This window comes from Hyla sarda, chromosome 7, assembly GCF_029499605.1.
Source record: "Hyla sarda isolate aHylSar1 chromosome 7, aHylSar1.hap1, whole genome shotgun sequence".
NCBI classification, from domain to species: Eukaryota; Metazoa; Chordata; class Amphibia; order Anura; family Hylidae; genus Hyla; species Hyla sarda.
This window is the reverse complement of record NC_079195.1, coordinates 112,012,429-112,040,419: the sequence shown is the minus strand read 5'-3', so window position 1 is coordinate 112,040,419 and position 27,991 is coordinate 112,012,429. Positions and strand designations below refer to the sequence as shown.

General features: G+C 42.4%; 1 protein-coding gene across 2 annotated transcripts in view; it reads right to left on the bottom strand.

The window, feature by feature from the left end:
• Positions 1-27,991, bottom strand: part of DNAJB12 (DnaJ heat shock protein family (Hsp40) member B12) — a 62,239-nt gene that overhangs the window by 8,483 nt on the left and 25,765 nt on the right. For both annotated transcript variants that reach the window (XM_056530459.1, XM_056530458.1), the window contains exons 2-6: positions 26,442-26,604; positions 15,219-15,364; positions 4,130-4,309; positions 3,310-3,389; positions 125-234 (exon numbers count right to left, since the gene is read on the bottom strand). In XM_056530459.1, the coding sequence (XP_056386434.1) occupies positions 125-234; positions 3,310-3,389; positions 4,130-4,309; positions 15,219-15,364; positions 26,442-26,604 (679 nt within the window). The remainder of the gene's footprint in view (positions 1-124; positions 235-3,309; positions 3,390-4,129; positions 4,310-15,218; positions 15,365-26,441; positions 26,605-27,991) is intronic.

Sequence of the window (27,991 nt, the reverse complement as noted above, 5' to 3'; positions counted from 1 at the left end):
ATGTCAGTGTGAACAGGTCCAAAGCCACATACTAGCAAACAAAGCTACCTATATCAAAATCTACTTGACAGATGAAGACAAGCAGAGATCAGAACCAATCAGGGAAAAGACTGCATGTACTTACGGTCTGTGGCTCAGGCTGTAAGGCGGATTGGACACCATCATCTGACTCAGGGCAGACACGATTATCAGGATTAAAATGGGCATCAACTGGACGAACATTCCCAGACTTCCCTGGACAGAGATATAAAATGTTCACAGGTTTTAGCATGTAATATATGGACAATGTGGTCTGTTCATTCAGGCAGGAAAAAGCACTGACAGCTTCAGGTTCCAGACTTTAGCAGAGGGAACATTTTTATAAAACATGTTTCAAAAAAAGATCCAACCCAATAGACTTCACACATCCCTCTACTCACTGGTACCTTAACCCACAAGTAATACTTATTTTACCAGTGTATTGTGTGGACACATTTACCTTTTAACCTGTTGGGGACCAAAGGCGTACCTGTACGCCCTGGTCCTGCCCCGCTGCTATGATGCGGGGTCACAGGCTGACCCCGCGTCATAGCCGGGGGTTCCTGCGGCTATCAGCTGCCAGGACCCGTGTCTAATGTCGGATATCACCGATTGCGGTGATGGGCGCCATTAACCCCTTAAGACGCGGCCATCAAAGTTGATTGCAGCATCTAAAGTGAAAGTAATAGGTTCCCGGCAGCTCAGTCAGGCTGTTCGCGACCACCATGGTGAAATCGTGGCATCACGAACAGCTGAGAGGATGGGGGGAGGGTACCTGTCTCCTATTCGTCCGATCGGTGATCTGCTGCTCCATGCCTGCTCAGCAGGCTGGAACAACAGAGTGCCGATAACACTGATCACTGCTATGCTATGGCATAGCTTTAAACAGTGTATGCAATCAGAAGAATTCTGGAGACTAAAAAATTGTGCAAAAAAAAAAAAGGAAAAAATAAAAAATAAAGTTAATAAATGTGATTTATGCTTAACCGCCTTAAGGACCGAGCATTTTTTCCACTTTCATTTTTTCCTCCTTACCTTTTAAAAAATCATAACCCTTTCAATTTTACACCTAAAAATCCATATGATGGCTTATTTTTTGCGCCACCAATTCTTCTTTGTAATGACATCAGTCATTTTACCCAAAAATCGACAGCAAAACAAAAAAAATAATAATTTTGCGACAAAATTGAAGAAAAACACCATTTTGTAACTTTTGGGGGCTTCTGTTTCTACACAGCACATATTTCGGTCAAAATGCCACCATCTCTTTATTCTGTAGGTCCACACAGTTAAAACAATACGTGTTTAAAATTGTCATCTTCTGTCCCATACAACTTTTTTATTTTTCCACGTATGGGGCGGTATGAGGGCTCTTTTTTTGCGCCGTGATCTGAAGTTTTTACCTGTACCATTTTTTTTTTTATCAGACTTTTTGATCACTTTTTATTCATTTTTTCATGATATAAAAAGTGACCAAATATACACTATTTTGAACTTTGGAATTTTTTGGATCTCAGGCACAGAGCAGTCATTCGGCGATCAGACAGCGAGGAAGTGAGGAGGGATCCTCCTTGCGTCCTGCAAGCTGTTCGGGATGCCGCGATTTCACTGCACCGGACCCAAACAGCACCACTGTTCTAACCTGCAATGTTCACTTTCATTTTAGACGCGGCGATCTAGTTTGATCACCACATCTAAAGGGTTAACGCTGGACATGAGCCCGATCGGCGATGTCCGGCATTAGCCGTGGGTCCTGGTTGCTTATAGCAACCAGGACGCATCATACCTCGGTTGCCGCAGATGGATGTTATTGAACATCCATTTGCTGCAAGGGGTTAAATAAAATTCCAAAGTGCAAAACAAAAATGGTACCGATAAAAACTTCAGCTCATGGCGCAAAAAATTAGCCTTCATACATCCCCATATGCGGAAAAATAAAAAAAAAGTTATAGGGGTCAGAAGATGACAATTTTAAACATACAGTAACCCCCCAACATGCGATGGCCCCGACATATGATCAAATCGAGATACAATGGCCTCTCAGAGGCCATCGCATGTCGATGTCAGCATCGACATACGATGCTTTTATATGTCGGGGCCATCGCATTAACTACTATCCAACAGCTCAAAATGCTTAAGCTGCTGTCGGATAGCAGTTTAAGCATCCCAGACAGGTTCACTCACCTATCCCTGCTGCTCCGGGTCCACTTAGGGATCCTCCGGCGTCTTCTGTATCTTCTCCAGGGTCCGGGCCTCGCTTTCCGGCGTCGTTATTACGTAATAACGTCACCAGAAAGAGAGGTCCAGACCCTGCAGAAGAAGCCGGAGGATCCCGAACAAGACACCGGAGCAGCGGGACAGCATCGGGAGCAGTGAGGACGAGGTCCGGAGTGGCGGGGACAGGTGAGTATAACTTCCTATACTTTACATTGCACGAATTCCTCAACATACGATGGATTCGACAAACGATGGGTCGTTTGGAACGAATTACCATCGTATGTTGAGGAACCACTGTACTAATTTTGGTGCATGTAGTTATAATTACTAAAAGTAGTAAAATTAAATAAAACCTATATGAATTAGGTATCCTTGCGACTGTATGGACCTGCAGAATAAATATAAGGTGTCATTTTTACTGAAAAGTGCACTGTGTAGAATGGAAAGCCCCCCAAAACTACAAAAATGGCTTTTTTTTTTCAATTTTCCTCCATAAATATTTTTTTTCTGGTTTCGCTGTAGATGTGGTGAAATGATTGATGTAATTAAAAAAAGTTAAATTGGTGGCTCAAAAAAAAAAAAAAAAAAAAGCCCTCATATGGGTCTGTTGGTGGAAAATTGAAAGAGTTATGATTTTTAGAAGGTGAGGAGGAAAAACGAAAGTGCAAAAATGAAAAAATGGCCCAGTCCTTAAGAGGTTAAATACTGTTATAAAAAAATAAAATAAAAACAGTATTTGCTAAGCTGTTGTGCTTCTAATTTACTATTCGTTAAGAATTTATTTTGGATGGGATGGATGAGATTACAGTCTATCCAGACCATCTGGAATGAATAATACAGTATATCAGCACTATGTGTATACTACCTGTCATCAAGCTCCCCCTAGTGGCCACACAACAGACTGAACTAATTCCTGAAACAAGGTTTTCCAAACAGCGTGCCTCCAGCTGTTGCAAAACTACAACTCCCAGCATGCTTTTGGCTGTCAGGGCATGCTAGGAGTTGTAGTTTTGCAAAAGCTGGAGACATTGTTTGGAAAACTCTGCTCTGAACATTTTCATACATAGTACTTACATCCCCTCGGTGTTCTCGTCTGTCCTGTCTCTGAGAGTATGTGTAATGCATTCGGCCATTGCTGTATACGTGAACATTACCTAAAAGGCAAAAAATATATAAATAATCAGACTAAGGGTGCATCCACACCACATTTTTGCAATACAGTTCCAATATCAGGTTTTTGATGAAAAACGGATTCTTCAAAACCAGACTAAACTGTATCAAAACATGTGTATAAATTTTAATCCGTCTACAGTTTGAAAAATGATGTCCGGTTGCATCCATTTATAAGAAAAAAACGTATACATTTTTAACTTTTCACTCCATTATAAATAAAGTTTCACTTGTTTGATTGAAATTTCAAGAAAAAAAAACTGTGCAAAGTCAAAAACTGTATGGTGAAAACCGGATGGAACTGTACGCACATACGATTCTGTACGGTTCCCATTGACTCCCATGTTAAAAAAAAAAAAAAAAAACGTATATGGTTTCAATATGGTTTTTCACCCGGAGCAAAAACCGTGGTAGGCTATGGTTTTGGGTACGTTAAAAAAAAATAAATAAATAAAAAAGAAAGAAAAAAAAAAAGAAAAGACAAAACCGTACAAGACGCAAAACTGATGCAACAGGATGCATATTTTGACATACGGTTCTCAATGGAGAGTCAATGCATACGGTTTTCAATACGGTTCCGGACGGTTTTCAAATTGAAAACGTGTTTGGGAACTGTATTACAAAAACGTGGTGTGAACCCAGCCTTAGCAATTTTCTCTACACAGCCAGGATGGATTCCATCTCTTTACAGATATTGATGAAAAGGCACGATAAATGAGCTTACTAGAAGGAAATCCTCCTCCGAAGAACATATTGAAGAGGTCTTCAGGAGAGATGTCAGCTTCAAAGCCTCGGTGGAAGTCGGCGTGTCCATGTCGCGATGCACTGACCTTCTCATCTCCAAACTGATCATACTGCTTTCTCTTGTCTGCGTTGCTTAACACTGCATATGCATTCCCAATGGCTGAAGACAAGAACATCAAAAAAGTGGAAATGTAAGGAGAAGGAAATAAATCTATTTAAAGCACAAATAAAAAATGTGTCAAAACTTTGTTCTTCATCGTGGAGTCATCACCAGCTACAGTCAGTTATTTCATATTTTATAAGGTAACAAATCAAGATCTTTAGATAAAGCCGAGTGCATACAATGTATGCGATCGGGTTTCTTCATCTTTTACAATACTGAGTAGCACACTTGTATCAGTAGATTTTCTTATCTCTAATTGAACTACCATATACATATACACACAGTCATGGCCGTAAATGTTGGCACCCCTGAAATTTTTCTAGAAAATGAAGTATTTCTCACAGAAAAGGTTTGCAGTAACACATGTTTTGCTATACACATATTTAGTCCATTTGTGTATATTGGAACTAAAACAAAAAAGGGAGGAAAAAAAAAAAAAAAAGTTAAATCGGACATAATGTCACACCAAACTCCAAAAATGGGCTGGACAAAATTATTGGCACTCTTAACTTAATATTTGGTTGCACACCCTTTGGAAAAAAAAATAACTGAAATCAGTGGCTTCCTATAACCATCAATAAGCTTCTTACACCTCTCAGCCGGAATGTTGGACCACTCTTCCTTTGCAAACTGCTCCAGGTCTCGCTTATTGGAAGGCGCCTTTTCCCAACAGCAATTTTAAGATCTCTCCACAGGTGTTCAATGGGATTTAGATCTGGACTCATTGCTGGCCACTTTAGAACTCTCCACCGCTCTGTTGCCATCCATTTCTGGGTGCTTTTTGACATATGTTTGGGGTCATTGTTCTGCTGGAAGACCAAAGATCTTGAATGAAAACCCAACTTTCTGACACTGGGCTGTACAGTGCGACCCAAAAATCCATTGGTACTCCTCAGATTTCATGATGCCTTGCACACATTCAAGGCAGCAGAACAACCCCCAAAACATCCCTGAACCTCCACCATATTTCACTGTAGGTACTGTGTTCTTTTCTTTGTAGGCCTTATTCTGATTTCGGTAAACAGTAGAATGATGTGCTTTACCAAAAAGCTCTATATCGTGGTCTCATCTGTCCATAAGATGTTTTCCCAGAAGGATTTTGGCTTACTCAAGTTCATTTTGGCAAAATGTAGTCTTGCTTTTTTAGGTCTCTGTGTCAGCAGACCCCTCCTGGGTCTCCTGCCATAGTGTTTAATTTCATTTAAATGTCGACAGATTGCGCTGACACTGATGCTCCCTGAGCCTGCAGGACAGCTTGAATATCTTTGGAACTTGTTTGGGGCTGCTTATCCACCATCTGGACTATCCTGCGTTGACACCTTTCATAAATTTTTCTCTTGATACAGTGATTATCAAGAAGTTTGCAACCCATGGCACTGTAGCTAATGTTGCGCACTGTGGACAAAGGCAAATCTAGATCTCAGGAGATGGACTTGTAACCTTGAGATTGTTGATATTTTTCCAAAATTTTGGTTCTCAAGTCCTCAGGCAGTTCTCTTCTCCTCTTTCTGTTGACCATGCTTAGTGTGGCACAGACCGACACACAATGCAAAGTCTAAGTGAACTTCTCTCCTTTTTATCTGCTTTCAGGTGTGATTTTTATATTGCTCACACCTGTTACTTGCCCCAGGTGAGTTTAAAGGAGCATGAAACAATCTTATTTTTCCACAATTTTGAAAGGGTGGCAATAATTTTGTCCAGCCATTTTAGGAGTTTGGTTTGACATTATGTCCAATTAGCTTTTTTACCTCCTTTTTTGGTTTAGTTCCAATACATACCAAGGGAATAAACATGTGTATAGCAAAGGATGTGTTACTGCAAACCTTTTCTGTGAGAAATACTTCATTTTCTTGAAAGATTTCAGGGTTGCCAACATTTACGGCCATGACTGTATGATCAGAGAATATATGATCAGAGAATGGTGGATACCCGACCCAGGATTCAATGAACCTGCATGGACATTGCAGCTAGGTAAGACATCAGTAACATGGAGTCACACATGTAAACTGCTCAGGAAATGATAGAAGACACTGCACAGGAATAGAAGCTCAGTCACTCCATGGAAGGCATTGCATTATTATTTTTTTTTATGTTTAACAAGTTAACATATTATCAACCCCGAGCTTTCTAATATACATCGCATTTTATTTTGTCTTGGTCTCAGGAACCAAAATGGCTCCTCATAGGAAGTGGGATAAACACATAAGGACCTACACACAAAACCTGTCCATACTGGTGGATTCCATATTTATAGTCTTTGTCCACTAAAAAGCTGATCACAGGATGTCCTGTATCTCAGTTCCCAAGAAATCTGCAAGGAAGTCCAGCAGCAAATGTTGAGTTTCCCTGCAGTACCGCCACCGCATGATATGCCATAAATAGATGCAGGTCCCACCTCTAGGACCACCAGTTCTATCACAATTGTGGGCCGTCTGTCATGGCTGCAGTGTTTAGAAGTGTTTGGAAAACCAGAAATAGCCGAGGAGGCTGTTTTACGCAATGTGCGCAACTCCCATAAACAATAATGGAAGTGGTGCAAGTAAGCATGGCACCGCAGGCTATGCCGTCTCTCCAACTTTCAAGCTCCAGTTAGTGGTGCTATGTTGTGTACACAACTCCTATTAACCTCTATGGGAGCTATGCACACTGTGTAAAGCAGCTGCCATAAATGTCCAGATAAGAATACCGTACCTACCATGTTTAAACATTGAAAATAAGTTATCTATCCATACCATACAAACCCCCTTTACAGGATTATTTCCATGATGGCTGTGGGACATATTCTGTGGATATCTCCAGAATGGACCCCCCCTCACAACTGGTGGCATGGAGTCATATGGAGTCACCATTAGCTTTGCAGTGGATGACTACATTCATATTGTTTGTTCAGCCATTGTCCTCTTATAGTCCTCATGCCCCCACACCACAAGGTTTCCCTGGCTTACTTATGAAGGTTGTAGATTCAAAGGTGGAAAATGTATAAAACCTGTATAGAGGAAGAGTAGTGCAGTTGCCCATAGCAGAGGCAGTGAAAAATAAAAGAAGCGATCTGATTGGTTGCTATGGGCAACTGCACCACTCTTCTGCACAGGTTTTAATAAATCTCCCCCATAGTCACTGTATGTGGACCCTTGAGATAACCTGGATTTAAAGAGACATGCTATTACTATTTTTCCAGTTACTAACACTTCTGCTTATGGACATACTAACACCTACATGTTATGTGCTTGTCTAAAGCTATTCCTCACATTAACCCTGTGATAGTAACACATCCTACAACTCCATGTACACACAAGTCAGACACATAAGGTTTACCTCTGGATTACAAACTCTTGCCTAACCTCTTTAAACACTCCCCAATCCATAGTATTAACTGGCTTGCACTGGAAATACCACCACATGTGCTCAAAATGGCTTAAAAACTGCAAAGCGGGACAATATTACTTAATCCTCTTGTTTACCATCAATCCACCTTAACCCCTAAGAAAACAGACTTAATGCAAGCAAGAACATTATATGCCAGCTACCGGTCTGTACCATTCAAGGCCCTGGTGTGTGATAAGGACCTGATGCTGGTTTGGATAATAAACGGAAGATAGGGAATAATTGCACCAGGTCCCCATTTTTGTTATCGTCTAGTTCTAGCTGTATATGGAAATGCAGCTCCAGTATATTCTGGTATTGGCACTAATAAGGCTCTGTTCTTACCTGGTACAATTAAACTGTGGCTTACACTGACCATATGGGAGTACTGGAAGACATTTCATTACCTGCATAGGTGACAAAGCGGGCACTGCCTTGTGTGGTGAGGAGACCGGGAAGCGCTGAGCAGTGAGACATGAGATGCCGTGATCAAGAGGTATCAGGCAAGGGACTGTATTATTTTTTTTTTTATTTAAAAGGCATCTTAAGTACCTGGAAAGACCCTATAAACTGCATTTAAATTGCAGCTAAAAACTGTGAAAAACAGTGCTTTTCTGTCTAGATAAGAAAACCTGATTTTATGTACCCTCTTCTCTCCCCATGATAACTCCTTTTATCTCCTGATTGCTATGTATTTCACTTTTCAATCGCATGAAAATCAGGCATTAGAAGGAAGGAAAAGTCCAGACTTAAAGTATAAAATTCCCATCTTAACTGAATCATCTTTAAAGGGGTACTCCGGCCCTAATACATCTTATCCCCTATCCAAAAGGATAGGGGATAAGATGTCTGATCGTGGGGGTCCCGTCGCTGGGGACCCCCGCAATCTGTCATTCAGCACTCATCTTTGCGAGCTCTCTGCAGCGCTGGAGGCTCCGAGTGTGCAGCGTGACGTCACGATAGTCCGGCCTCGTGGTCGTCACGCTGCACACTCGGAGCCTCCAGCGCTGCAGAGAGCTCGCAAAAGTGGGTGCTGAATGACAGATTGTGGGGTCCCCAGCAGCGGGACCCCCGCGGTCAGACATCTTATCCCCTATCCTTTGGATAGGGTATAAGATATATTAGGGCCGGAGTACCCCTTTAAAACATTTGAACATGACAAGGCTCTATGACTCTTGGTTCACTCCAACACATCTCGAGCATCCAGGCTGCTCTTAACCCCATAAAGACACCAGCCCTAAATGTATGGCGCTGCAGGGACTAACTTCGTGCACAGCACTGCACATTAATGTCGCAGCGATGATGCAAGCAATCACACTGATGCCCACCAAAAACCCTTCAGATGCCGGGATCAATGTCCATCACATCAGAACTTTATTCCACTGCTCATGGCCATCTACTGCGATCTTCTCTGGTCTGCCTTCTAGCAGATCGCTGATAATACTGACCAGTGCTATGCATATGATCTAATCAGAATTAGCAATCTAAAGATAGCAATAAATACCCCCCTTTGAGGAATAAACAAGTGTAAAAACATTAATAAAAATGAATAAGCCCCTCTCCCAATAAAAAAACGTTTTCTTTTTTCTGATTTTACACAAATAAATAAATAGCCATCATACAATCCCATAAATGGAAAAATTTGGAAGTTATAGGCAGTCAATATGAAACACTTATTTTGTTAAAGTTCGAGTTGTTTTAAAAAGTAGTAAAATAAAAGTGTGTAAACATTCGTATCAGTTTAATCATACTGACCAACAGAATAAGCAAAATAAGTTAGTTAGTTTTACTATAAAGTGTACTGCGTAAAAACAAAACCCCCCAAAAGTTGCTAAATTGCAAATTTCTTTTCAATTTCCCCCCGGAAATATTTTTTTGGTTGCGCCGTACATTTTACAGCATAATGAAAGGTGGCATTGCAAAGTACTATTGGTGTGCAAAAAAAACAAGCCCTCATATGGCTCTGTGGATGGAGAAAGAAAAAAAAGTTACGTCTCTCAGAAGGCGAGGAACAAAAACTAAAACGCAAAAATGAAAATTTCCTGTGTCCAAATGCCAAAATGGGCTGTGTCCTTTAGGGGTTAATCATGAAGATGGTCCATGCTCAGACCTGATCTGTTTGCCGTTTCTTCTTACCAATCAGGAACAAGCTGGGAACCAACAAATGTATGCATGCGACTAATCCATCATAGGTGAAACTTGACAGACCTGATTTTTGACAGCATGAAAAGAAACCGATGGATAAAAAGCATAATAAAAACACAAACCCACAAACAATAATAGGTACATAAAAAATGTTAAAGCTGCAGTATTAACAGGACCCTAAATAGTAGGAAAAGTTTGATAGATTGCAAGGGAATACTTTAGACCAGTAAGGGGCAATTGCAATGATAAAAAAGAGGAGAAATAGTAGTGTGGCCTGTTAGTGAGGACAAAGGAGATTCATCAAAACCTGTGCAAAGAAAAGTCCAGTTGCCCATAGCAACCAGTCAGTTCGCTTCTTCCATATTTTTTCACTCTGAAAAATAAAAGTAGTAATGTGATTGGTTGCTAAGGTTAACTTTTCCGCTGCACATGTTTTGATAAATCTCCCCTATTGGTTTAGCTCACTGGACTCATCTGATGCGTTAAAGGGGTACTCCACTGGAAAAAAATGTTTTTAAATCAACTGGTGCCAGAAAGTTAAACAGATTTGTTAATTACTTCTATTAAAAATCTTAATCCTTCTAGTAATTACCGGTATACGCTTCTGGATGCTCCACAGGAAGTTCTTTTCTTTTTGAATTTCTTTTCTGTCTGACCACAGTGCTCTCTGCTGACACCTCTGTCCATTATAAGAACTGTCCAGAGTAGGAGCAAACCTATCCCACTCTGGACAGTTCCTGACATGGACAGAGGTGTCAGCAGAGAGTGCTGTGGTCAGACAAAAAGGAAATTCAAAAAGAATGGAACTTCCTGTGGAGCATCCAGAAGCGTATAATTACTAGAAGGATTAAGATTTTTTAATAGAAGTAATTTACAAATCTCTTTAACTTTCCGGCATCAGCTGACTTACAGAAAGGCCTTTTTTCAACTCATAGACCTACTTATTTTAGGAAGAAAAAAAAAATCAAAACAAAAAAATAAATGCGCTATAGGCATGTGTGATTGTTTCCAGTAGGTGCTTGTTAACCGCTTCCCTGTCAATCCTATGAGATGAGTGTAGGTAAATCTGTGTACTACCAGCTGAGAGCTCACTAATCAGATTTACACTGGACTTTATCCCATGATCATTCCAGATGCTTATCCTAGATGGCTTATGTGTTAACTGAACTGAGACGAAGAGGCATGACACCAGATAAGCACTGCACAGGGCTGAGATAACGCTTACATAAAAAGGAGGGAATGGCCGCAGACCCTTTACTCTATCCCCAGCAACGCTTCTAAATTATTGCTTCTGCCACAGCTTTTACATTCTTGTCTATGAGTGTATCCGTTCTATTTGGACTTGTGTTTGTATACACACTAAAACATGTTTTGTGAACCAGGCTGCTTAGAACACAGTGACTAACAGTCAGGCCATGTTAAAGGGGTACTCCGGTGGAAAATATATATTTTTTTTTAATCAACTGATGCCAAAAAGTTAAACAGGTTTGTAAATTACTTCTATTAAAAAATCTTTACCCTTCCAGTACTTTTTAGGAGCAGTATGCTGCAGAGGACATTCTTTTGTTCTTTAATTTATTTTTTTGTCTTGTCCGCAGTGCTCTCTGCTGACACCTGATGCCCGTATCAGGAACTGTCCAGAGCAGGAGAAAATCCCCATTGCAAACCTATTCTGCTCTGGACAGTTCCTGACACGGACAGAGGTGTCAGCAGAGAGCAGTGGACAAGACAAAAAAGAAATTCAAAAAGAAAATAATTTCCTCTGTAGCATACAGCTGCTAAAAAAGTACTGGAAGGGTAAAGATATTTTAATAGAAGTAATTTACAATTCTGTTCAACTTTCTGGCACCAGTTGATTTAAATAAAAAAAATGTTTTCCACCGGAGTACCCCTTTAAGACATTGCCCATTTTCGCAGTGAATTTGATTTAAAGGGGTATTCTGGCCAAATACATATTATCCCGTAGGGGATAAGATGTCACGCAACGCCCCCTCCATTCATGTCTATTGGAGGGGGCGTGACAGCCATCACGCCACCTCCCATGGACATGAATGGAGGGGACGTCTCCAGTCCCGGAAACAAAGAGGTTTCAGAGACTGGAGCAGCAGCGTGGCATAGAATGTGGGTGCTGCATGGAGATCACGGGGAGGGGGGGGGGGGGGGTGTTCCAGTGGCAGACCCTCCGTGATCAGACATCTTATCTCCCATCCTTTGAATAGGGGATAAGATGTATTTGGCCGGAATACCCCTTTAATGCTGCAGATTTAGAAGCTGCTTTGTATGACACCTATTACTCAGCTAATGGCTCTATTAAATGGCCGATTATTGCCGAACATGACAGGTGATCACACAAGGTCGCACAGCTGAAGGAGTCAACAGCATGGGGAAGTAGTGAGGAGGCAGGGCGCCTTACCCACTGATACTGGAGTATATTTGGTGCTGCTGGTAGAAGAGGAGGAAGGCTGATGTTGCAAAGAGTGGTGAGAGAAGTCAGAGATAAAGTTGGGGATACTGTAATGCCGGGTGAAAGTGTCCTGTGAAGAACGGTAATAGTCGGTACAACTTAGGGAGTGGTGAGAGCACTCCCTAAGTGCTCCTTTTGGAATGTTAGGACAGAAGTTTGAGTGTCATTTTTTATGTGTTATATGCATTTTTTGTTAGAAGAGCTTAGTAGTATATATAAAGGAGATGCTCCAAGGGAACAATATTTTTATTGAACCTTTTTCACAGTCATTATTCTGTGTGTTCAGTGCCCTACCATCCATTATTTCTTTTTTTCTTTAACAATGTTCGTTGGGACAGGCTGGGCCTCATCATGGACTGAGCAGGGATACATGGTGCCTTCCATTCTTTAATCACTGCCATATGTTCTAGCCCCCAAGCAAAGGTTTATACCCCAGGTTTCTTATCTGCCATACAACTTCAGAAGGGTACCAGGCAGGTGTTGCCTCTTCCCCCTCTTGGTTGGCACTTGATTCTTTAGGTCCTTATCATTAAATGTGTGAGCCTCTGAGCGCCCCTGCATGTCCATGTTATCCTCCTTGCCAGTCTGAGTGAAGTGAACAGAAGACTACAGGAGTGGTGAGTGCTCGCTCTTTCTTGTTCTACATGTTTGGAATTATTTGGAAATGTATTAGAGCGGAGCACCCCAGCCGTATGTTACGTATATTAAGTAGCTCTCGTCGCTTAGGCTTGGTGGAAAAAACTGGCACCTGGAGTATCCTTGTGCTCTCAGCTCATCTCTTTTACTATCCTTAAAGGGGTGCTCCACCCCCAGACATCTTATTCCCTATCTAAAGGATAGGGGATAAATTGTCTGATCACAGGGGTCCTGCCGCTGGGACCCCCGCAATCTCTGTGCAGCACCTGGATGTGGGCAGCTGGGGGGGGGGTCATGATGTCATGGTCACGCCCAACGTCACGTCACACAACATCCCCTTGGTCATTAACCAGTTAACGGGGTACTCCACTGAAAACCTTTTTTTTTTATTAATCAACTGGTGCCAGAAAGTTATAGATTTGTAAATTACTTCTATTTAAGAATCTTAATCCTTCCAGTACTTAGCTGCTGTATGTTCAACAGGAAGTTCTTTTCTTTTTGAATTTCCATTGTCTGACCACAGTGCTCTCTACTGACATCTATGTCCATGTCAGGAACTATCCAGAGTAGGAGCAAATCCCCAGAGCACACCTATTCTGCTCTGGACAGTTCCTGACATGGACAGAGGTGTCAGCAGAGAGCACTGTGGTCAGACAGAAAGGAAATTCAAAAACAAAAGAACCTCCTGTTGATCATACAGCATCTGATAAGTACTGGAAGGATTAAGTCTCAGACAGAGAAGAAAACCCCGGGATGACTGCCGGAGCAGGTAAGGAGACCTCTGACCACCATGTTGGATGATTGGATCCCCGCGGCAACGCCGATCATCCAAAGGACAGTAATGCCGCCGATGCCGTGATCTGTATTAATCACGGCATTTGAGGGATTAATGGCGGACATCAGCGTGATTGCTGTTGTCCGCCATTACCGGAGGGTACCTGGCTGCCGATAGCAGCAGGAACCTGCCGTGCATGATGCAAGCACCGATCTGGTGCTCACATCATGTATAGGACGTAAATGTATTTCCTGGTGAGTTAAGTACCAGGCCACCAGGACGTACATTGACATCCTATGTTGTTAAGAGGTTAAACCACAGTTGTTAACCCGGTATACCTACAGCATGTGTTCTGAATAATCCACAAGAAAATCAGCAGCACGACATCTCAGATAATCAAATGAAAGGTGCGTTCTTAAAGCAGACCTGCCAGCAGGTTTTTAGGGTATAAAGTAAGGGCTTGAGCTGTATAGGGCTTTTGGCTCTGAATTTGGACACCTACACATTAATTACAAAACAGCTGGCCGGCACTGCTAGCCTCTCCAACTACAACCCCCAGCAGCTCCTTAGGCCATGTTCACACGGTGGAATTGTGCAGAAGAATTCCGCTGCAGCAGAGTCCCCGAGTCTGCCGTGGAAATCCTGATTCCGGAGTCTGTAGAAAGACTAGACATGTCTGTTCTTTTTGGGGAGTCCCCACGCAAATGCATTACCATCTATGTGACGGCGCGTTGCCGAGTGCTTGTTCTGCCGGCGCTACACTGTCCGAGGAATGTCCGCACGTGTGAACATAGCCTTAATCTCCAGAAGGAAAGTTTGGTCTGTTGAAGTCAAGCTGAACACACTGGCACCCAAGGGGAGCTCTAAAAGCCAATTTGAGATTTATGCACAATGCCTACTTCACATCCACAGCTACCTAGAATTCACACCATAAAGCTGTAACCATTCCTTCTGGCTTCAGATGTCGAACCAAGCCCATTTACAGATCACTTTGCTGGAGACCCTGCAGACACACCATAGACGGCAAGGAAAGAGATATAGATATATGATATATATATATATATATATATATATATATATATATATATATATATATATATATATATATATATATATATATTATGAGGGGAGGGCTAAGGGTCTTCTACAAGATACATTTATTGGCAAAAACAGCACAACACCACACAAGGACTAATTGTGCTATGGCCCCAGGGAATCTAAATAAATAGAAAATAAATATTACAGAAAATTAATACTGGTATTTACTACATGTACAACTTTCTGTACTATGGCCACTGCAGGGAACATTTCACATCCCAACCAAAATAGTCTCTGTTTTGGGAGTGCCCCAGAGGGGCACTCCCAAAACGGAGACTATTTTAGTTGGGATGTGAAATGTTCCCTGCAGTGGCCATAGTACAGAAAGTTGTATATGTAGTAAAGTTTGCAGGACCGGGAGCCACTTCTACGGAGAGGCTCTGTATGTCTGTTTAGTTTGGTTACTGCTCTATAAAGTGTCCTACCTTTAAATGCTTCAGTGGCGCCAGGAGCATGATTTTTATCCGGATGAAATTTTAATGCTAGTTTTCGGTACGATTTCTTCAAGTCCTCTTCTGATGCTTCTCTTGTTACACCCAAAATTTCATAATAATCTTTGCACTGTTTTATCCTACAAGTAAAACAATATATTAAGAAATAAAAAATGAACAGTATACTGTTTTATTTTTTTTTAAGCCAAACACAGAAAAATAATCCACTGAACTTGTACGCTTTCTTGTGCTTTCTGTAGCTTTTGAATATACTTTATTTTGTGTTTTAATGCCCTGTACTTTCAACATCTCTGATTGCAGTCAGAAAAAACTAACCATTGTAAAACCACAGAAAAAAAAAACATTGTAAATTTAGGAATTCTAAAATTTCCTGAGGCTTTAAACTTTCTAAGCCAGAATGCAGAACAGCACTGTGGAATAGGATGTTGATGGTGCAAAAGAAACAATTATTATAATTATTAATAATAATAATCATAGCCACCTATTACTTTATGGCTCCCTAAAGCAGTTAGAGGGCCGCCCCAGTATTATCTTGACAATCACACATGTCCAACTCCAAAGCCATTTTCTCCATACTGATGAAGTCTGTCCATAAGGGTCTTATTTTGTCTTTCATTTAGGCTGCATTCACACGTTTTTGCAATACAGTTCCCAAATAAGTTTTCAATGTGAAAACTGTACGGAACCGTATTGAAAACCGTATGCATTGACTCTCCATTGAAAACCGTATGCCAAAAGAGGTCTCCGGTTGCATCCATTTTGCGTCTTGTACGGTTTTGTCAGTTTTTTTTCCCCTCGTACCCAAAACCGTAGCCTACCACGGTTTTTGGTCCGGGTGGAAAACCGTATCAAATGGTATTAAACGGTACCTCTCATCAAATAAACTTTTGATATATTTGAGATTAATGAATGTTGAATAACTTTCCAATAGCATGTTAATGAAAAATATGCTTCTTTCTATTGTATTTTTCCCGATCAGTCCTGTCAGCAAGCATTTCTGACTCATGCTGGAGTCCTAAACACTCAGAGCTGCCAGCCTGCTTTGTTCACAGCCAAACAGGCTGTGAACAAAGCAGGCTGGCAGCTCTGAGTGTTCTCCTTTGTGAACAAAGCAGACTGGCAGCTTGTAGTGTTTAGGACTCCAGCATGAGTCTGAAATGCTTGCTGCCAGGACTGGTAGGGAGACCCCTAGTGGTCATTTCTTCAAAGTGGAAAATTAAATAGAAAGAAGCATATTTTTTTATAACATGCAATTTTAAAGTTATTCTGCATACATTAATCTATACTATATCAAAAGTTTTTTTGATGAGAGGTACCCTTTAAACCATATATTTTTTTTTATTTATTTATTTATTTTTTTATAACATGGGAGTCAATAGGAACCCTACAGAACCGTATGTGCGTACAGTTCCATCCGTTTAGCACCATACGGTTTTTGACTTTGCACAGTTTTTTTTTCTTGAAATTCCAATCAAACAAGTGAAACTATTTATTATGGAGTGAAAAGTTAAAAACTTATACTTTTTTTTCTTAAACAACGGATGCAACCGAGCATCATTGTTCAATCCGTACACGGTTTTTAACCGTATGCAGATTAAAATTTGTGCACACGTTTTGATACAGTTTAGTCCGGTTTTGAGGAATCCTTTTTTTCAATCAAAAACCTGATACGGAACTGTATTGCAAAAACGTGGTGCGAACGCACCCTTAGACTGATCCTTTTTGGCAGTTTCCATTTACCCTAACATAATTTACTTGTTTGCTTTGTTGAAAAAATGTCCATTATTTTGCCCACCCCGCATAGTTTCACCTTTAGTATATTATTAAATTAAGGCCAGGCATTACTTCAGAAAGCCCTTGTTACACAATGTACTGAGGAAACACTGGCAATCTCCCCAAACAAAGTCATCTAAGACCATTTTTTGTTCATTTCTAAACCACAAAATGTTCCTTCTGAAATACAGGCTCTACCGCAGTATCCTCCACGTACACAACGTACTGTACTGGTGTATGGGACTTATTGCTGAACTAATAAGAACTGATGCGATCTGCTTGTGCATCTCTAGTTTCTTTAACAGATCCTAACACGTAATAGACTGTATATGCATCCACTATCACCAGTAGGACAACTAAAAGATCAGCTCTTCCTGCACAGTATGCATTCTGCAGCTAAAACGCTTCCACCTCTTCCCAAATGCATGAAGCTGGATTCTGTCCCTGATCGCTCCGGTCAAGAGGAGAAAGCACACAGATAAAGCATAATGACCGCTCCTCTGCCATCTACCTGTTACCAGAGACTGATGGAGGAACAGGAAACTATGTGCAGAGACCGAGGATAATATGCTGCATGTACCTACTGGCCACCAATGGATGCATTGTAGACAAGCACTGCTGTGGTGGAGAAGAGGAATACGTCTGATAATACCTAGTGGGCAGAATGGGGAGACACCCTGCTGCTAATGCCTGATGATGGGGTTTCCAATACCCCAATTCTAGGGTCATTATTGATGCCAATACAGTGGTCCCTCAACACACGATGGTAATTCGTTCCAAATGAACCATCGTTTGTTGAAACCATCATATGTTGAGGGATCCATGCAATGTTAAATATAGGAAGTTATACTCACCGGTCCCCGCCGCTCCAGACCGTCACCGCTGCCCTGGATGTCGCTGTCCATCGCTGTCGCCGCGTCCCAGTCGCTCCAGACCGCCTCCATTGCCCGGGATCATTGTTCCTTATCGCAGTCATCACGTCGCTACGCACACCGCTCCTACTGGATGATGGGACGGCGTGCGCGGCGACGTGATGACGGGGATCCCGAAGAGGACAGTCCGGAGCGACGGGGACATGTAAGTGATAGTCACCGAACCACATGGGGCACCTTAAACGGCTATCTGGCGGCAGCTGAAGCAGTCTGCGCTGTCTGATAGCCGCTTATGCGATGGCCCCGACATACAAAAGCATTGTATGTTGATGCTGCCTTCAACATGCGATGGCCTCTGAGAGGCCATCGTATGTTGAAATTATCGTATGTCGGGGCCATCGTAGGTCGTGGGGTCACTGTACAGGACAAATTAGGGGCTACTACTCCACTACCACTCCTTAGGGCAGTGTTTGCCAACCAGGGTGCCTCCAGCTGTTGTAAAACTACAACTCCCAGCATGCCCAGACAGCCATCGGCTGTCTGGGCATGCTTGGAGTTGTAGTTTTGCAACAGCTGGAGGCACCCTGGTTGGCAAACACTGCCTTAGGGAAAGGTTGGGTGGGCATGCTTTTGCTCTTTTTATCTAGAACAAGCTTTGGGTAGAAAAGTGTGTACAAAGTGTGCCACGAACAGATTGTATGGACTCGGCCTTACAGAGCGTTCGGAGTGTCACTGCTGACTCCCAGAACGGTTCCCTGACCAAACCTGGATTCACACACTGGAGTATTTTTGACTAAAACACAAATAACGTCAGATTTCATTACCCTAGGCATCTAGAGTGAAATACTGAAAAACAAGAACCGTAGTTTTGTTTGTAGCTTCTTTGGGGTTTGTTGCCTTCCCAAAACGCAGTATACTCTAGGCTTAGTGTTTTTTTGTTTGTTTTTTTCCCTATAAACTTCTCTGTGCCAAAAATTGTATGCTACAAACTTGACAGAATACAAAAATGTTTGCAAAATAGCTATAAAAAATTATTTGCTTTGATTTTTTGCAAGCGATTAAAAATCCTGAGACCTTGAAGACAGTTACTGCTGAAGTTTTCTGTAAGAAGATATAATCACTGAGACATTATCAGAATATACTGTGACAGGAGCCTGTAAGGCCAGAACTTCCCATCAGCTTCATGCGCAGGAAAAGCCAAAAAGCAATGAGCCTCTGGCACCACAGTCACTTCTCTGGGGACCTGCAGAGGTTTCAGCTAATTGACCATGATAACATATTGTGAGAAGAGTTAAAGGGGTACAACTAGTGGCAGAAAGTTATACAGATTTGTAAATGACTTCTATTTAAAAATCTTAACCCTTCCAGTGCTTATCAGCTGCTGTATGCTCCACAGAAATTTCTTTTCTTTTTGAATTTTATTTCTGCCTCACCACAGTGCTCTCTGCTGACACCTCTGTCCATTTTAGGAACTGACCAGAGCAGGAGAGGTTTGCTATGGGGATTTTCTCCTGCTCTGGACAGTTCCTGACATGGATAGAGATGTCAGCAGAGAGAACTGTGGTCAGACAGAAAAGAAATTGAAAAAGAAAATAACTTCCTGTGGAGCATACAGCAGCTGGAAGGATTAAGATTTTTTTTAATAGAAGTCATTTACAAATCTGTTTAACTTTCTGCCACCAGTAGATTTAAAAAAAATAAAATAAAATAACAAACATTTCCTCCGGAATACCCCTTTAACCCCTTAAGGACCAAGCACGTATGAGTACGTCCCTGCACCCTGGGTCTTAAGGACCAGGCACATACTCATACGTCCGTGGGAATTTCGGTCCCCGCTGCGTGCCGGGCGGGGACCGGACCAGGGTGACTGCTGATATCGATCAGCAGTCACCCCGCGCAAATGCCCATGTCGGCGAAAATCGCAAGTGAATTCACACTAGCCATTTGCGCGATTCTGGGTCATTACGGGTCTATGGTGACCCGGAATATAAGGGGGATCGCGGGAGTCTAAGACACACACAATCCCCATGAAGAGGTAGGAATGAGGTGGCAGGGGTGCCACCCCCTCCTATCCCTGCCTAGCAACATCTGGAGGGCTGCAGTCCAAGACCACTGTATAGTGGTCTCTATACTGTAGCACTCCAGATGTTGCAAAACTACAACTCCCAGCATGCCCAGACAGCTGTTTGGGCATGCTGGGAGTTGTAGTTTTGCAACAGCTGGAGGGCTACAGTTTGAGACCACTATATGGTAGTCTCTGAACTATAGCCCTCCAGATCTTGCAAAACTACAACTCCTAGCATGCCCACACAATTGTTTGCTGTCTGGGCATGCTGGGATTTGTAGTTTTGCAGCATCTGGAGGGCCACAGTTTGCAGTGGTCTCTATGCTGTAGCTCTCCAGCTGTTGCATAACTACATCTCCCAGCATGCCCTACGGTGATCAGTACAGGCTGGGAGTTGTAGTTTTGCAACAGCTGGAGGCACACTGGTTGGAAAATATTTAGTTAGATAACAGAACCTAACTGAAGGTTTTCCAACCAGTGTGCCTCCAGCAGTTGCAAAAGTACAACTCCCAGCCTGCATGGTCTGTCAGTACATGCTGGGAGTTGTAGTTTTTAAACAGCTGGAGGTTTGCCCCCCCCCCCCATGTGAATGTACAGGGTACAGTCACACGGACAGGCTTACAGTAAGTTTTCTGCTTCAAGTATGAGCTGCGGCAAATTTTTCGCCGCAGCGCAAACTCCTAGCAGGGAACTCACTGTAAACCTCCGCCAGTGCGAATGTACCCTAAAAACACTACACTAACACATAATAAAACACTACATATACACCCCTTACACTGCCCCCCCCCCAATAAAAATTAAAAACGTATTGTACGGCAGTGTTTCCAAAACGGAGCCTCCAGCTGTTGCAAAACAACAACTCCCAGCATTTCTGGACAGCCACTGACTGTCCAGGCATGCAGGGAGTTTAGCAACAGCTGGAGGCACCCTGTTTGGGAATCACTGGCGTAGAATACCCCTATGTCCACCCCTATGCAATCCCTAATTTAGTCCTCAAATGCCCATGGTGCTCTCACACTTCGTAGCCCTGTCGTATTTCAAGGAAACAGTTTAGGGCCACATATGGGGTATCTCCGTACTCGAGAGAAATTACACTACAAATTTGGGGGGGGGGGGGGTGCTTTTTCTCCTTTTACCCCTTATGAAAAGGAAAAGTTGGGGTCTACACCAGCCTGTTAGTGTAAAAAAAAAAAATTATTTACACTAACATGCTGGTGTTGCCCTTTACTTTTTATTTTCACAAGAGGTAAAAAGGAAAAAAAAGACCCCCAAAATTTGTAACGCAATTTCTCCCGAGTACAGAAATACCCCAGATGTGGGCACAAATGATCTGCGGGCGCATAACAAGGCTCAAGAGTGAGAGTGCACTATGTACATTTGAAGCCTAAATTGGTGATTTGCACAGGGGTGGCTAATTTTACAGCGGTTCTGACAAACGCAAAAAAAAAAAATACCCCATTTTGGAAACTACACCCCTCACGGAATGTAACAAGGGGTACAGTGAGCCTTAACACCCCACAGGTGTTTGACAAATTTTCGTTAAAGTTTGATGGGAAAATGAAAAAAAAAAAATTTTTCTCACTAAAATGCTGGCGTTACCCTAAATTTTTCATTTTCACAAGGGAAAATAGGAAAAAAGCCCCCCAAAATTTGTAACCCCATTTCTTCTGAGTAAGAAAATACCCCAAATGTGGATGTTAAGTGCTCGGCGGGCGAACTACAATGCTCAGAAGAGAGGGAGCACCATTGGGATTTTGAAGAGAAAATGTGTCCTGAATTGAAGGCCATGTGTCTTTACAAAGCCCCCATAGTGCCAGAACAGTGGACCCCCCATGTGACCCCATTTTGGAAACTACACCCCTCACAGAATTTAACAAGGGGTGCAGTGAGCATTTACACCCCACAGAACAGCAGTGGTCCGTGAAAATGAAAAATGTAATTTTTCATTTGCTCAGCCCACTGTTCCAAAGATCTGTCAAATGCCAGTGGGGTGTAAATACTCACTGCACCCCTTATATTCTGTGAGGGGTGTAGTTTCCAAAATGGGGTCACATGTGGGGGGGGGGGGGGGGTCCACTGTTCTGGCACCACGGTGGGCTTTGTAAACGCACATGGCCCCTGACTACCATTCCAAACAAATTCACTCTTCAAAAGCTCAATGGCGCTCCTCCTCTTCTGAGCATTGTAGTTCGATCGCAGGGCACTTGACGTCCACACATGGGGTATTTCCATACTCAGAAGAAATGGGGCTACAAATTTTGGGCAGTATTTTCTGCTATTAACCCTTGCAAAAATGTGAAATTTGGGGGGGGAAACATTTTTTTTTTTTTTTTTTACATATGCAAAAGTCACGAAACCCCTGTGGGGTATTAAGGCTCACTTTATTCCTTGTTACGTTCCTCAAGGGGTCTAGTTTCCAAAATGGTATGCCATGTGTTTTTTTTTGGTGTTCTGGCACCATAGGGGCTTCCTAAATGCAACATGCCCCCCAAAAACTATTTCAGAAAAACGTACTCTCCAAAATCCCCTAGTCGCTCCTTCACTTCTGAGCCCCCTACTGCGCCCGCCAAACACTTTACATAGACATATGAGATATGTGCTTACTCGAGAGAAATTGGGCTACAAATATAAGTATACATTTTCTCCTTTTACCCCTTGTAAAAATTCACCTAAAGGGTTAAAACACTTACTGAATGTCATTTTGAATACTTTGGGGGGTGCAATTTTTATAATGGGGTCTTTTATGGGGTATTTCTAATATGAAATTCACTTCAAACCTGAACTGGTCCATGAAAAATAGTGAGTTCGAAAATGTTGTGAAAAATTGGAAAATTGCTGCTGAACTTAGAAAGCCCTCTGGTGTCTTCCAAAAGTAAAAACTTGTCAATTTTATGATGCAAACATAAAGTAGACATATTATATATGTGAATAAAAAAAAAATGATTTGGAATATCCATTTTCCTTACAAAGCAGAGAGCTTCAAAGTTAGAAAAATGCTACATTTTCAATTTTTTCATCAAATTTTGGGATTTTTCACCAAGAAAGGGTGCAAGTTACCACAAAAATTTACCACCATGTTAAAGTAGAATATGTCACGAAAAAACAATCTCTGAATCAGAATGATAACTAAAAGCATTCCAGAGTTATTAATGTTTAAAGTGACAGTGGTCAGATGTTCAAAAAACGCTCTGGTCCTAAGGTGTAAAATGGCCTGGTCCTTAACCTCTTCAGGACATAGGGCGTATGGATACGCCCTGCATCCCGAGTCCTTAAGGACCGAGGGCGTATCCATACGCCCGTGGGAATTCCGGCTCCCACCGCTAGCCGGTTGGGGACCGGAGCCGGATGCCTGCTGAAATCGTTCAGCAGGCATCCCGGCATATCGCCCAGGGGGGTCATTATGCCCCCCCATGTCGGCGATCGCCGCAGATCGCTGGACAATTCAGTCCAGCGATCTGCGGCGATTCCGGGTCAATCGGGTCTCCAGTGACCCGGTGACCCGGAATTACTGGCTGTTCGGGGCCGTCTCTGACGGCCCCGAACAGTCAGAGCCTGCAGGGGTGAGGTGGCACTGGTGCCACCTCACGATCGCCCTGATTCGTCGGCCGGATTACCGGCCGACCAACCACGGCGCCTGCTGCGGGTGTCACTCCCGCACCCGCTCCGCCCCTCTTCCGGAGGACGTGAGCGGGTGCGGGATGTGCACCCCGGGTGCTGGGGACCCCGATCCCCGGCGCCCCTGTTGGGATCGGGGCCCCAGGAGCAGCTGCGGCGGCGGGACTGACCTGCAGCGTCTGGATCGTTGGAGGTGAGTGACAGCTTCCTGCTGTTGCTTAGCAACAGCTCCCAGCATGCAAAAAGGGCATGCTGGGAGCTGTAGTTATGCAACAGCAGGAGGCAGACCACCACAACTCCCAGCATTCCCTTATGGGCATGCTGGGACTTATGGTTTTGCAACAGCTGGAGGCACATTCTTTCTATGGAAAAGTGTACCTTCAGCTGTTGTCTAACTACAACTCCCAGCTTGCACAAACAGCTAAAGTGCATGCTGGGAGTTGTAGTGCTGCATCTGCTGGTTGCATAACTACAACTCCCAGCATGCCCGTTGGCTGTCGGTGACTGCTGAGAGTTGTAGTTTTGCAACAGCTGAAGGCACACTGGTTGTGAAACTCAGAGTTTTTTTTTACCTAACTCAGTGTTTCACGACCGGTGTGCCTCCAGCTGTTGCAAACTACAACTCTCAGCAGTCACCGTACACCATGCACCGTACATGCTGGGAGTTGTAGTTTTGCAACAGCTGGAGGCACACTGGTTGTGAAACACTGAGTTAGGTCACAAACTCAGTGATACATAACCAGTGTGCCTACAGTTGTTGCAAAACTGCAACTCTCAGCAGTCACCGACAGCCAACGGGCATGCTGGGAGTTGTAGTTATGCAACAGCTGGATGTCCCCCCCCCCCCCCCAATGTGAACGTACAGGGTACACTCACATGGGCGGAGGATTACAGTAAGTATCTGGCTGCAAATTTGAGCTGCCGCAAACTTTCTGCTGCAGCTCAAACTGCCAGCGAGAAACTACTGTGAACCCCCCGCCCGTGTGACTGTACCCTAAAAACACTACACTACACTAACACAAAAAATAAAATAAAAAGTAAAAAACACTACATATACACATACCCCTACACAGCCCCCCTCCCCTCCCCAATAAAAATGAAAAACGTCTGGTACGCCACTGTTTCCAGAACGGAGCCTCCAGCTGTTGCAAAACAACTCCCAGTATTGTCGGACAGCCGTTGACTGTCCAGGCATGCTGGGAGTTTTGCAACAGCTGGAGGCACCCTGTTTGGGAATCACTGGCGTAGAATACCCCTATGTAATCCCTAATTTAGGCCTCAAATGCGCATGGCGCTCTCACTTTGGAGCCCTGTCGTATTTCAAGGCAACAGTTTAGGTCACATATGGGGTATCGCCGTACTCGGGAGAAATTGTGTTACAAATTTTGGGGGGTATTTTCTGCTTTTACCCTTTTTAAAAATGTAAAATTTTTGGGAAAACAAGCATTTTAGGTAAAAATTTTTTTTTTTTTACATATGCAAAAGTCGTGAAACACCTGTGGGGTATAAAGGTTCACTTAACCCCTTGTTACGTTCCCCGAGGGGTTTAGTTTCCAAAATGGTATGCCATGTGTTTTTTTTTTTTGCTATCCTGGCACCATAGGGGCTTCCTAAATGCGGCATGCCACCAGAGAAAAATTTGCGTTCAAAAAGCCAAATGTGACTCCTTCTCTTCCGAGACCTGTAGTGCGCCAGCAGAGCACTTTCCACCCCCATATGGGGTGTTTTCTGAATCGGGAGAAATTGGGCTTCAAATTTTTAGGGGTATTTTCTGCTATTACCCTTTTTAAAAATAAATTTTTTGGGGGAAAACAAGCATTTTAGGTAATTTTTTTTTTTTTTTTTTACATTTGCAAAAGTCGTGAAACACCTGTGGGGTATTAAGGCTCACTTTATCCCTTGTTACATTCCCCGAGGGGTCTAGTTTCCAAAATGGTATGCCATGTTTTTTTTTTTGCTGTTCTGGCACCATAAGGGCTTCCTAAAGGTAACATGCCCCCCAAAAACCATTTCAGAAAAACGTACTCTCCAAAATCCCCTTGTCGCTCCTTCACTTCTGAGCCCTCTACTGCGCCCGCCGAACACTTTACATAGACATATGAGGTATGTGCTTACTCGAGAGAAATTGGGCTACAAATACAAGTAAAAAGTTTGTCCTTTTACCCCTTGTAAAATTTCAAAAATTGGGTCTACAAGAACATGTGAGTGTAAAAAATGAAGATTGTGAATTTTCTCCTTCACTTTGCTGCTATTCGTGTGAAACACCTAAAGGGTTAAAACGCTGACTGAATGTCATTTTGAATACTTTGGGGGGTGTAGTTTTTATAATGGGGTCATTTATGGGGTATTTCTAATATGAAGACCCTTCAAATCCACTTCAAACCTGAACTGGTCCCTGAAAAATACTGAGTTTGAAAATTTTGTGAAAAATCGGAAAATTGCTGCTGACCGTTGAAGCCCTCTGGTGCCTTTCAAAAGTAAAAAACACGTCAATTTTATGATGCAAACATAAAGTAGACATATTGTATATGTGAACCAAAAAAAATGTATTCGTAATATCCATTTTCCTTACAAGCAGAGAGCTTCAAAGTTAGAAAAATGCTAAATTTTCAAATTTTTCATCAAATTTACGGATTTTTCACCAAGAAAGGATGCAAGTATCGACAAAAATTTACCATTTGTTAAAGTAGAATATGTCACGAAAAAACAATCTCGGAATCAGAATGATAACTAAAAGCATTCCAGAGTTATTAATGCTTAAAGTGACAGTGGTCAGATGTGCAAAAAACGCTCCGGTCCTTAAGGCCAAAATGGGCTCCGTCCTGAAGGGGTTAAGGTATATAGACATTATGATCTGTCAGGTTCACTTACCTCTTAACAGCATCAATCTGGTCTTGTGTGAAACTCTTTCCGGTTTCCCCTCCGGCCTCCCCGTTTGCAGATGGACTTGGTTCAGCTACATTTTTCCGGTGACGAGGATTTGGGGTCTCTGTGCCGTTAGACTGGTTGTTTTTTGAGAGGGATTCAATGAGCGCTACATAAAACAAAAACAATGGAAATGGTCAAGGAAAAAAAAAAAAAAAGATCACAGACAATAAATCATTGCCCACCCCTATCCTGACTTTCAGTCCACTTTGTATTAAATTTTTAATTTTTTTGGGCCACGCTATCTAACCGTAACTAACGTGTAGCCAGGAACAAACTGATCCAGGGAAGAATGTCAGACCATACGGAGCCTAAATTACATGAAATGATTTTGTATCTTTCAGATTCCTACAGAAGCCAGCACTTAGGATCTCCATATGAAATCAGAGACATACTGAGGTACAGTAGGGCCCTTCTCTGCCTCATCATCTGTCAGGAGACAGTTAAGTGACCCCATACACATAAGACAGTCAGTCAGTACTATCAATATTGGAGTGTTTGGATGATTTATCTCTAAAGCCTTTAGACAAAAGATTGCATTTACTTGTTCTACACAGAATCTGAAAAGTATCATCTTCAGCATTTGTACAACCGTAATCTGTACAATGAAATCAACTGAAAAGAAGAGCCAGTATTAAAACCCTATATACAGCAAATACAGTAGTGTTAAAAAGTACAAATGTTCTTCAGTTGTCAGTATCTTCAACTAGATTATTTATTAACATGCAGGTTCAGCTTGTCCAAAGGTACATGTTATGCATATGGCGGCAGGCGAAGGGGAGTGACTGTTTAACACCTTGAGAGCTGCTTATCCCCGTGTACAACCCTCTGATTCTGGACAGTCACATAGTTCATAGCTTTTTGTTTTATAGCACATGCATAAATCCCAGATATGACAAAACAGTGTTTAATAGCTTAATGAAACATATATGATTAAAATTTTCAGTATGGAAGGGGGAATTTATATTTGCAAAAAAATTATATATATATTTTAACACTTTATTAGTCCCATTAGGGGACTTTAATGAACAGCCATTAGATGGCTCATACATAACGAAAGCAGGAAATATGTCCTGCATTAATTCCTCACATCTGCACTCTATTGCCAGTTGCAAGCTCAGTCATTAGAAAATCCTTTAGAGCCATGGAAGCCTAGGTGAGACATTGGGCGATCTGGATCACTGCACGACAAACGGCAATTTGAAAGCGCCATTTAGATGCCTCTGTCAATACAGTAGGTAGCTATGTTGGCTATTAGTGGCGGCCACTGGCTACTAAAACCAGCAAATGACAGGTGTATAGTGAATGGAGTCAGCATCCCGTACAAGAAGAAACACACAGCATCCCGTACAAGAAGAAACACACAGCATCTCGGTCAGATCATTGTCAGATCATTGCTCTACACCAGATTTGCAGATTTTTGGTCACCTCATATATCAGAAAAAAAATAAAAGTAAAAAGCGATCAGAAAGTTCCATCTAACAAACATGATACCA